The sequence below is a fragment of the Taeniopygia guttata genome, chromosome 8 (assembly GCF_048771995.1).
Source record: "Taeniopygia guttata chromosome 8, bTaeGut7.mat, whole genome shotgun sequence".
NCBI classification, from domain to species: domain Eukaryota; kingdom Metazoa; phylum Chordata; class Aves; order Passeriformes; family Estrildidae; genus Taeniopygia; species Taeniopygia guttata.
The window spans coordinates 27,665,415-27,675,435 of record NC_133033.1 but is presented as its reverse complement, the minus strand read 5'-3'; the positions used below and the strand labels follow the sequence as shown (position 1 = coordinate 27,675,435).

The 10,021-nt window shown below is 43.7% G+C and overlaps 1 protein-coding gene across 1 annotated transcript; it reads left to right on the top strand.

Annotated features, from left to right (window-relative positions):
- The first annotated feature begins 832 nt into the window (after nt 1-832).
- RGS2 (regulator of G protein signaling 2) lies at nt 833-3,793 on the top strand. The gene is made up of 5 exons (XM_002190723.6): nt 833-991; nt 1,171-1,272; nt 1,374-1,435; nt 2,291-2,457; nt 2,827-3,793. The coding sequence occupies exons 1-5, from the start codon at nt 924-926 to the stop codon at nt 3,019-3,021; spliced, it is 594 nt and encodes a 197-aa protein (XP_002190759.1). The 5' UTR covers nt 833-923; the 3' UTR covers nt 3,022-3,793.
- The last annotated feature ends 6,228 nt before the right edge of the window (nt 3,794-10,021 follow it).

The following is a 10,021-nucleotide window of genomic DNA, read 5'->3' as shown; positions in this document are numbered from 1 at the left end:
TTTAAATGCTGGCACAAATTAAATGGCATTTTTTCCCCCCAGACATCTCATTTAAAGCAAAATGCTTTAGTACAGCTTGTTAGTGTTCAGCAAGCAGAGCTTGTAAGGACACAGTGATTATCTAAAAGCATCAGACATTTATGCATCTAATGCATTCATGATTTGAATTTGGAATTCAAATTTTGGAAGTCAGTTTCTCTGGACACTGTTTTTTTCTGGCAGGAAAGACAGGCTCTAGGGTACTGTGGAGAGGAAGACACATGCACAGAAAAGAGCAGAAAAGCAGAGAGGGGTAAAGAGAAACTCATATGGTTCGTAAATCCAAATTGTTTGGACATTATACCCTCCAGCTGGATACTGCCGAGAAGGACTACATGGCCTATTCAACAAGCCAAGGGCTGGAGCAAGGTGCTACAACTTCAGCTTCCAGTGCTGGGAGTAATTTACACAATTCACTGATAGGTGGCAACACTGCCCAGAGCTAAATCCTGTGCAGACACGAGGTGGAAGGGATTGACAGCCTGGGTTAGCAGAGGGGCGACACCAAAAGCACCACCGTAAGCTCAAACTTAGAACTACTTCGATTTTTGAAGAAATATAGCTAAGTCCTTCTTTTTTCGTGTACTGGCCACACTCAAAAATCTGACTAACCTTAAACACCTCCAGAAGAGCAGGGTATGTTTTTGACTGACGAAAAGGACAGCCAGCCCTTTGGCGATGTGACACGCCGAAAGATTTCCAAGAAGGAAGGGAGTAAGGAAAAACAAAACAAAGGGGGAAAAGCAGACGTTATGCGGAGCAGAACCACGTTTGATACGCTGGGAAAGCCAGGCAGCCGTGGCTGGTCGGAGCCGCCCTCGGCGCGGCCCCGCCCGCCCGCGGGGCCATAAGAGCGGCCGGCCCGGCCCGGGTGCTGAGCGCGCATGGAACGGGGCGGCCGCCGCCGCAGCGAGCCGGAGGAGGCTGACAAGGGCAGGATGAAGAGAACGATGTGAGTCCCCCTCGCCCGCAGGGACGGGGGAAGCGTTTTTGTTGCCTTCAGAGGTCCTGGGTGATTACCGCTGCAGGAGCCGCATCAGGGAAAGCGCTGCTGTGGAAAGCTCTGCGAGCTGTCATTTTTAACGAGCATCTCCCTCTTTTTTTTCTTTTTTTTTTTTTTTTTTTTTCCAGTATTAAAGATTGGAAAACAAGACTGAGCTACTTTCTGCAGAACTCTTCCCATCCTAACAAAAGGAAATCTAAGAAGGCAGGGAAACGCCACAGTTACTTCAGGTAAGTTATGAGAAAGAGACTATGTTTAAATAACTTGAGTGTTTTTCAAAAGCACTACAGATTGAGCAGTGTAGTCTGATGTTCTCCCTCTCTTTCTGCAGACCTTCAGCTGAAGAAGTCCAGCTGTGGTCAGAAGCCTTTGATGAACTGCTTGCTAGCAAGTGTAAGTTCATCTTGAAAATGTACCATTTGGGAGCAAAGGGAAGGAGAAGTTTATGTGTCTGTAAGAGTTTATTTCCTTCCATGTCAGTATTGTCATGTAAAGAGCTTGGATTCTGATCTTGCAAGTTAAATGGTTATAAAAGTTTAAAGCCAAAATACATAGAAGTGTGGTTTTTTTGTTTGTTTTTTTTTTTTTTAATGTAAACTAATAATAAAACAAAGAATACCTTAGTAGATTTTGTTTCTTTCTTGAAACCCCCATAGCTAAAATCATACCTGTTAGCTTGGCTTTGCTAAATGGGAGAAGGGCATTTGTTCCCTGAGCTCACTGCATAAGCAAAATAAATGCTTTCCAGTAATATGGGAAGGATTCTGCAACACAGGTTCAGTGATCTTGGGGTTTTACTGTATCCCTGCAAGAAGTGGCATTCACTAGCAAAGTAAAAAGACTAAGAAATATTACTATTTGCTCTTTGAGCTTGAGTCATTCTTTCCATTGAAGGATTATTCCAGAGTACTGTAGCAGTCATATTTACTGCAGTGTAAAGGTTAACAGAGGAGAACTTATCTAGAGAAAAAAAAATTTTAATGCATTCTCAGGCATCACAGAAGGAAACATAACCGCAGAAATGGTTTGATTTTTTGTATTTGCCTAAGAAATAGCAAACGCAAAGGGAAATCTGCCAAGCTGTTAAAGCGTTAACTTGCTTGCAAACATAAATTATGGAATTTATTTATTGCCATGAAAAAAATAGACATACAACAAAACATTTTGTAGAAATTGATATGACCAATAGGTAAAATTAAGGTTCCTGAAATAGTTAATTGATGGTGAGTATTTTTTTTCTTTCCTTAGATGGTCTTGCTGCTTTCCGAGCTTTTTTGAAGTCTGAGTTTTGTGAAGAGAACATTGAGTTCTGGTTGGCCTGTGAGGACTTCAAGAAAACTAAATCGCCCCAAAAACTGACATCTAAAGCAAAGAAAATCTACAATGACTTCATTGAAAAGGAGGCTCCCAAAGAGGTAAAGAAAAGCTGCTCTGCTCTATGAGTTCTCACAGATATTGTTTCTTTGAACTCAACATACAGATGTCAAACTGCATTGTACATAACCTCACTGTTAATGTATGGATCTGAATATAAGTGCCTTTTCACCAAGCTGGAAAATGTCACAAGCAGTGTTGCATAGAATTTCCATTCTAACTGAGAAAAGACATATCTGAATTAGTTTTGGTTTTGTGCAAAAGAAGAATTTTCTTAAAGAAAATTCTCCAGTAATTTGACCCTGCAGTAATGGGGTCATGCCTTTTTCACCTCTTCAGAAGTTGTACTGTGTATTAACACTTACTTGAATTCTGCTCTAAGGAGTAATGTCCCTCTTTCTGTATTTCAGATAAACATAGACTTCCAGACCAAGAACATGATTGCGCAGAACATCCAGGAAGCCACCCATACCTGCTTCAGTGTGGCACAGAAGAGAGTTTACAGCTTAATGGAGAATAACTCCTACCCGCGGTTTTTGGAATCTGAATTCTACCAGGAACTGTGCAAGAAGATGCCTATCAACAGAGCAGCCCAGGGCACATGAGTGATGGAGAGGAGGGAGAAGCAACCTCTGGGCTAGCAAGGAAGCCAAGCCACAGCTCCTGAGCAGCATCCTGACCCAAAACATTGGGGCATTGACCACTTAGTCTGTATGCCACGATGCTAGGACAAATACTGACTTCGGTGCGGAGCTGATGGCCCAGAGTGACGCTGTTGGAGGGTGTTCAGGGGAGATGGGAGAAGAGTGCCAGTCAGCTGCCAGCACTGCCCTTCTCTGCCAGTGCTGCAGCCAGAGGTGGCTGTGCAGGAGCCCTTCTGTCACAGCCGAGGAGCGATGTGGCAGATCCAGACAGAGCTTCCTTCTTGTGAACAGAAGCTGCTCTCTGCACTTGGGCACTGCTGGGAACCTGAGTTATTGGTTGCCTATTTATTTTTCCTAAACATCTCCCAGTGTTGCTGTTGGTAGCTTGGTCTGCTCACACTGGTTCTATTACTGCCTCGAGCTGCCAAGAGCTGTGCTGGGTTTCTGTGCAACCTCTTCACAGTAACAGCATTGTGATGGCAGGAAAGGATAGAATAAATCAGTTCCCAGAGGAACAGGTTCTGCAGCTAAAGTATGCAGGGCTGGGTTGTGTCAGCAGGGCTGTTGGGGCCGGACTGAGGGCAGAACTTGGCCAAGGCGAACAGGAGCTGTATAGTACTATATTTATATGTGGATTATGAATCTGTTGAATGCTGCGATGTCATAATTCTGTCTTGAAGACAGCAAGCTTCAGTGAAGTTTTATGTTTTTTAATAAACTATTTTGGTACAAAGCTTCTTTTGTTGCCCAGTATGTGTTGCACACACAGATAAACACTGTCACTTGATTCCAGAGTATGGGGACTGTGGGTCCTGGGTGATATCTTAATAGGGCTAATTTTAAAGCAGTTAGTTCATAATCTATGAATTGAGTTTTCTGCTTGGGTTTTATCAACAGAATAAAAACCTTCAAAGCCTGAAAGCTTAACAGGGAGACATGTTCAACCACATCCTCTGTCCCAACATGTCTGTGAAGCCAATCTCTAAGATGCACAAGGCACACATTCAGCTACTCATGATGCCAGATCAAGCAGAGCAGCAGTGCTGCTGCAGCTCACAGGATGCTGTTGGGAACACAGGCATCCATAGTGCTGCACTTGCTCCTGCCCAAGACCTCTGCTTCAGAAAGGGTTTAGGAGGATTTTAGTATCACAAAACCTGTGCAAAGTCAGGAGAGGCAATAGTACAATAAAGGCATTTGACTCCCAGCTGGGTGGTCAGTGGCCTGGGGGAAAGTTACTGGTCATTGTTATTCCATGTATTATTTTTCCCCAAACCAGTCTCTAGTTAGCTTTGTGGCATCTGCATTTCAGGTCTGTTTAGGTCCTGGCTGCAGCTATTTTTATTCTAATGCTCAGTTTCTCAGCTTTAATTGCTTATTTCATGTATATCCACAGCAGTCTCTTCTTTAACACTACACTTTTCCAAACATCAAGAAAATTCTATGGTTTTTTGTATTTCAAATGCATGTCCAAAAAGCTATTCAAAAGCAACTCCTTAGGAGGAAGTTCTTTGCTGTGAGGGTGGCGAGTCATTGGACCAGGTAGCCCAGAGAAGCTGTGGCTGCCCCATTTCTGGAAGTGTTCAAGGCCAGGTTGGACAGGGCTTTGAGCAGCCTGGTCTGGTGGGAGGTTCCCTGTCCGTGGGAGCGGGGCTGGAACTAGATCATCTTTAGGGCTTCTTCCAACCCAAATCAGTCTATGATTACATGAGGATTCTATGTTCAGTGAATACATACATACCCACAGATATACGTGTCTATGATACTGGCTCTATGCACAGAAATTTATTTGGTACAGCCTCTGTTGCAGCCTGAATTGCTGCTAGTAAAGTCCAGGGTAAAGAAGCAAAAACGGCCTTTGCATTGTATCCACAGTTGTCTTGTTCAGCCACACGGTGAGATGTTCAGAGTCAAAAGCACATATATGTGGAGGGTCCAGGTTTCTCTCTCTCCAACAGCCCCAGGGGTGAACCTGGTCTCAGGGCAGTTACAAAGATAAGGGCCAATCAGGGAATAGGGAGAGAGTAGCTCAGGGACATGGGAACAGACGTAGGAGCAGGGGAAGGAGTCAATGGGATCTTAACAGCTTTTTGAGGGAAGCTTCTTGTGTCTCCCCAACCCAGAGGATGCCCCCCAGGGTCTCCACAACTCCCTGTTTTGATATTATTAAGAACGTTTCTCTGAAGGACCAACTGAATCAACACAAAATGACAAAAACAATCAAAAAGCACCCATAAGACAATTTTCAAAATGCAAACATTTCTGAGTCCCCAGTGTCCAAATAGATTTTCTTGGAGCTGGCAGGATGGATGCCAGGTTTTCTTAGTACAGTTTATCAGAAAAATGAGTCAGGAGAAGATTCTTTCAGCAGGGATTGGTTCTCTGGCACCTGTGGCAGTGCTGTTGGCTGTGATTGGCTCTGTATGAGGTAGTGTAGGCAGTGGTGTGCCTGTTGGAAACTCTAAATAGAAATCATTAACTTTTAAGAAAAAGATGGTTACTTTAGGGAAACTTTCTTTCCCTCCCAATCACGCTGGGGTAACTCTGGAGAAAGAGATTAGTGGAGGGAGGCCATGAAAAGGGGGAAAAGGAGGTAGGAATTTTTGGAAACATAAAAAAGGGGTAAAAGGACAATGGAAAGGAAAAGGGGAGAGTGGGAGGGAGGCAGGGAGTCCACAGGTATTGAGGAAGGGCATTAAAAGAAGTGGGACTTATCTAATTGGAAGGTTCAGTCATTATGGAGGTGGACTTTTGGATGCAGGACAGCTCATCGGTGTTCTTGCAATAGGTGGCTGGGGCTGTGAGAGCCGACTCTCATGCAGCTACATTTGCTGATCAGTTAAATCCACATAAAGAAAACACAAGAAAAAGTCATCCAAATAATTTCCTGCAACAGAGTTTTTTTACTAACAAAGGAAAACAGATTTGGGCTGATAATTGATTTTGTAATATAACAAAATAATAAAAATAGCCAGAAGTATACCTATTAAAGACTCAGACCTGGGGCAGGAAGATTCAGCTGTGCCAGTTTGGGATGTGGCAATTAACCACATTTGCTGGTGTCTTGTTTTAAGGAAAGAAACATTTCTAGTTTCAGCAGGTGCCTGAACAACTTATAGCACAGTATATAGGGGAAATTAAGTGGAACTGTTAGGCCTGGCATCCCTGCCTGAGGCTGCCCTGGGGTATTTTTAAAATCTGACTGATGAGTATTGATCATTAGGAAGGCCATGCAGGCAGCTCTGAAGCTACCACAGAGCAAGCCACTGGGCTCGCAAAGCAACCAAGCCATGCCGAGTCCCTTGCACAGTCTGTCTGCAGCACAGAGAGGCCTGGCTTCATGGCCAAGCTGTGCAGCAAAACAACAGTGTATCAACAGGAAAAAAAAATTAAAAACATCTTGTTAGTAAAATCCAACACAAACCATTCCTTCCAAGTGCTGCTTTTCCATTTTTAATCTGTTTTCCCAACTCCTAGGAGGAAGCTTCACTAGAAAACCAGGTACTACAGGCACATTGGGAGTGCTGCAACCCGAGATATTGCTATGAACATTTCCTATGGAAATAAAACCCCAGCGATTGCTTTAAGACGTGCTGGTTCTGTACTCCAGGCAGCCCTACAGCTGCAGTTCAAATTGGTACTCCGGTATCAGTATCCAATGGCAACAAATAATAAACAGATCCTTCCCACACAGCCCGTCCACATTCACACATCTCCAGTTCCACCGGGCTGTCCACAGCCAAACACACTGTGATGCCAGGGACAGGATTGGCAAGGGGGCAGGACTGGCATGGGAACGACAAGGGGAGGGTGACAGAACTGAGGTCCTCTAGGTTAAGGTCTGGGTGCTGCTCAGCAGCTGGCCAGAGCACTGTCAATTTTTTAGCCTCCATCAGGTTATAAAACTGCTCCTGCTCGCATGTTCACTATTTGGGATACAGGCTGGAGCTGCCCAGGCAGAAAAATAAGAAGGATCTCAGTGAATAGCTGCAAAGGAGCACGGAACCTGGGCAAATGTGTAAACAAGCCTAGCATTGATAGGGAACAGACAGATTTCTGCAAAAAGCTGAGGAGTGAGAAGTGGGTATCTGCAGGAAAGCACTTCAGCACCTGGGTGCTGCCTCCAGCCACACAGCGAGCCCAGATTGATCCCAAGCAAGTCACTGCCAGCCCATGCCATCCTAACATACCTGATAACTGTGCATAGGTCTGAGGATCTGGAATTGCTGAAATACCCATGCTGTTGGAGTGCATGAGACAGAAGCCTCTCAGAGTCCTTCAGAGACATAAAGAAATGTAAGGTTTGAATTTAGACCCTTTAAAGAAGCTGAAATATATTAAGCCACATAGATATGAAGTAGAAGTGTAAATTTAAGTTTTAAGTAAGTGGAAGTGTAAGTTATAGTCTTAAGTAAGTAGAAATATATCTTAAGTGCCTTAAGAGACTGTGTTAGCTAGTAAGGCCCTAAAACTAGTTTAAAGTTCAGTAACTTAGCTCCAGACATAACAAAAGCATAGCAGAACATTGCTTGTTTCTAGATAGAATAGATAGAATTGTTCACGTAAACAGATAAAGCTATATGTGTAAATAGATAAAATTATATGCCTAAAAATCTGGGTAATAACTGACACTACTTTCATATTACTTTTGTACCACTTTTGTATGTTAGAATTATGCTTAGATTGGTTTAGGAGGTATGTTTTAGAATCACGTTTTTAGCTGATTGGATGTTTTATGAATAAAATGCCCCTGTAATGGAGTGCAAGGAGAATAAAGAACAACGAGAAGAAGAAAGAAGAAAAATGGCTGTTATTCCTGCTGCTGCTTCTTCTTCTCCTCCATCATCATCATCATCAAGAAGAAAGAAGCCTGCTGCAGCTGCTCCTTCTCAGAACTCTGGACTCTATGCCAGGGACTCTATGCCAGGTAGCAGCTGCTGCTGCTGCTGCAGCTTTTGCTCAGGACTTTATGCTAGAAAGCTTTTAGCACAGACTTTAATATCTTGAACTCTTTGCCTTTGAGACTCAGCAACTCTGGAATAACAACAACTTCTAACTATCCACATATCACTGTTTTTAAATCACAGTGTCACAATAGTTGGTGTTTTTCCTAGCTGCTAGGCCCAAGCAGTTTCCCTACTCATGTATCACATAAAAATCCGCCTCTCACCTTTATGACAATGAAGAGAAATTCAAAATTGCAACTGGAGTATCTCTGGCAATTCCTCAAACAAGAACTTGAAGCAAAGACTACACAATCATTTAAAAAAGCAGTAAATCTATTTTTTTAAGCCAACCACATAATTTTGAGAAACTAGGTCAGGCATTTCAACTGACCACATCCAGCAACAATTTGGGTTTTGAAGGGTTCGCCTAGACACCACAGCACAGGGCAAGCTGAAGGAGAGTCCTCTGTGCTGCCAAGAAGCAACATGTAAATCAACCTTCTAAAGAAAAACACCAAGGCTGCTGACCCTCATCAAGAGCTCTGTGGTGCCAAGACTGGAGAGGGCCTCTGAGAGCAGGGCAAGCTCAGCAGCAAGGATGATTCACCACTCCAGGAGAATGGGAAAGCAATGCCATACAGTAAACAAATGATAGTGCAGGGATCTTGCTCCATGGATTTGTGTATTGTGGCTGAAAGATAAAACCAGACTATAAATACAATCAATCTGCTTCTCCACTTGAAATTGCATCTCTCCCTTTGGAAAAGGGGACACTAATGATGGTTTAAAGGGCTGCATAGGCACACATGCATGTGTGTGGAAGGGTTTCTGGAATGAGACTTTCTAATTTGGAAACTTGAACAGAGAAGAAACGTGACCTTTAGAAATAGTTTTAGGATCTTCATGGGTTTGGTTTTTTTTTGGTCCAGATTTAACTTACTGTGATTCAAGAGGGAAAAACTGGTCAGAAGCTGGGACAGCATTCCAAATTCGACTTCCTTCAATTGGCACAGCTAACATATGCCAGGGAGCCACAACATGCACCACAGAGACAGGCCAGAAACAGGGCTGGTGACAGACCTATCTGCCTATCTCCAGCTTAGGGTGTTGATCCATCTGGGAGCAAGAGCTGTATGGGAGGCTGTACCTACAGCAACCTTCAGGGGGAAACAGAGGCATCTCAAGGCTGAGCTTAAATGGAGACCCCTCCAATGGGCAACAGGTAGGGAGTACAGGAGGGACTGGTCAGGGCAGCGCTCTCAGGGTCCTGACACAAATATGGAGATGTCCTTTTCTGAAAGTTCCCGTGCCATCCATATGAGCCCATCAGCTCAGACTGTTTCTGAGGGGCTCCACAGTCAGATTTGTGTTGAACACCCTCAGCAATTTGCAGCTCAGAACTGAGTTCTCTAGCTGTGCTAATTGGCAATTACCCTAAGTGCCCTGACTGGGAAATGAGGGCTGGCCAGCCCAGGGAAAACAGTCCCACTGTTAACCTATGTAGGAGTTTAAAATGTGAGTCCTTTGTCAATCTTTCATTAAAATAATAATTTAGATCAGAGTTTCCAGCAGCTACAAAGTACCTATGAGCATCATTTTAAAATGTTCCATTAAAAATATTAAATATTCCATTCAAGATAATCTAGTTGACATAAACTAGTACTTATGTTTCCCAGCCAGGTTTTCCACTTGGGATCTCATGGAATAAGTTACGTTTCTGTGTTACAGATTTAGATTAGAGAGCAGCTCGCTGGCTTTTTGGATGGGACCCTGCCTTTGGGCTTCAAGGAGACATGGTACTATTACGATTTTTACAGGGCTCAAAAAGTCAGCTGTCCAATATGGAAAAGACATTTGGGAGCAGAGTGGGCAGTTTAATGAGCTGGACACCCTTTGCCTTTGTGGGTGTCCAAGGGAAATGGAAATACCAGGACCACAGCAGAGGGGCTGTGCTGTCACCCTCTTGATTTGACTATTGCTTTTAAAGGCCCTTGGGATTATTGGGATCACTGGGA

Excerpts from the sequence above, each read along its gene's own strand:
- RGS2 (XM_002190723.6), top strand. The coding sequence starts at position 924 with ATGGAACGGGGCGGCCGCCGCCGCAGCGAGCCGGAGGAGGCTGACAAG. Across the intron at positions 992-1,170 it reads GGCAGGATGAAGAGAACGAT|TATTAAAGATTGGAAAACAA; the intron begins GTGAGTCCCCCT and ends TTTTTTTTCCAG. Across the intron at positions 1,436-2,290 it reads TGAACTGCTTGCTAGCAAGT|ATGGTCTTGCTGCTTTCCGA; the intron begins GTAAGTTCATCT and ends TTCTTTCCTTAG.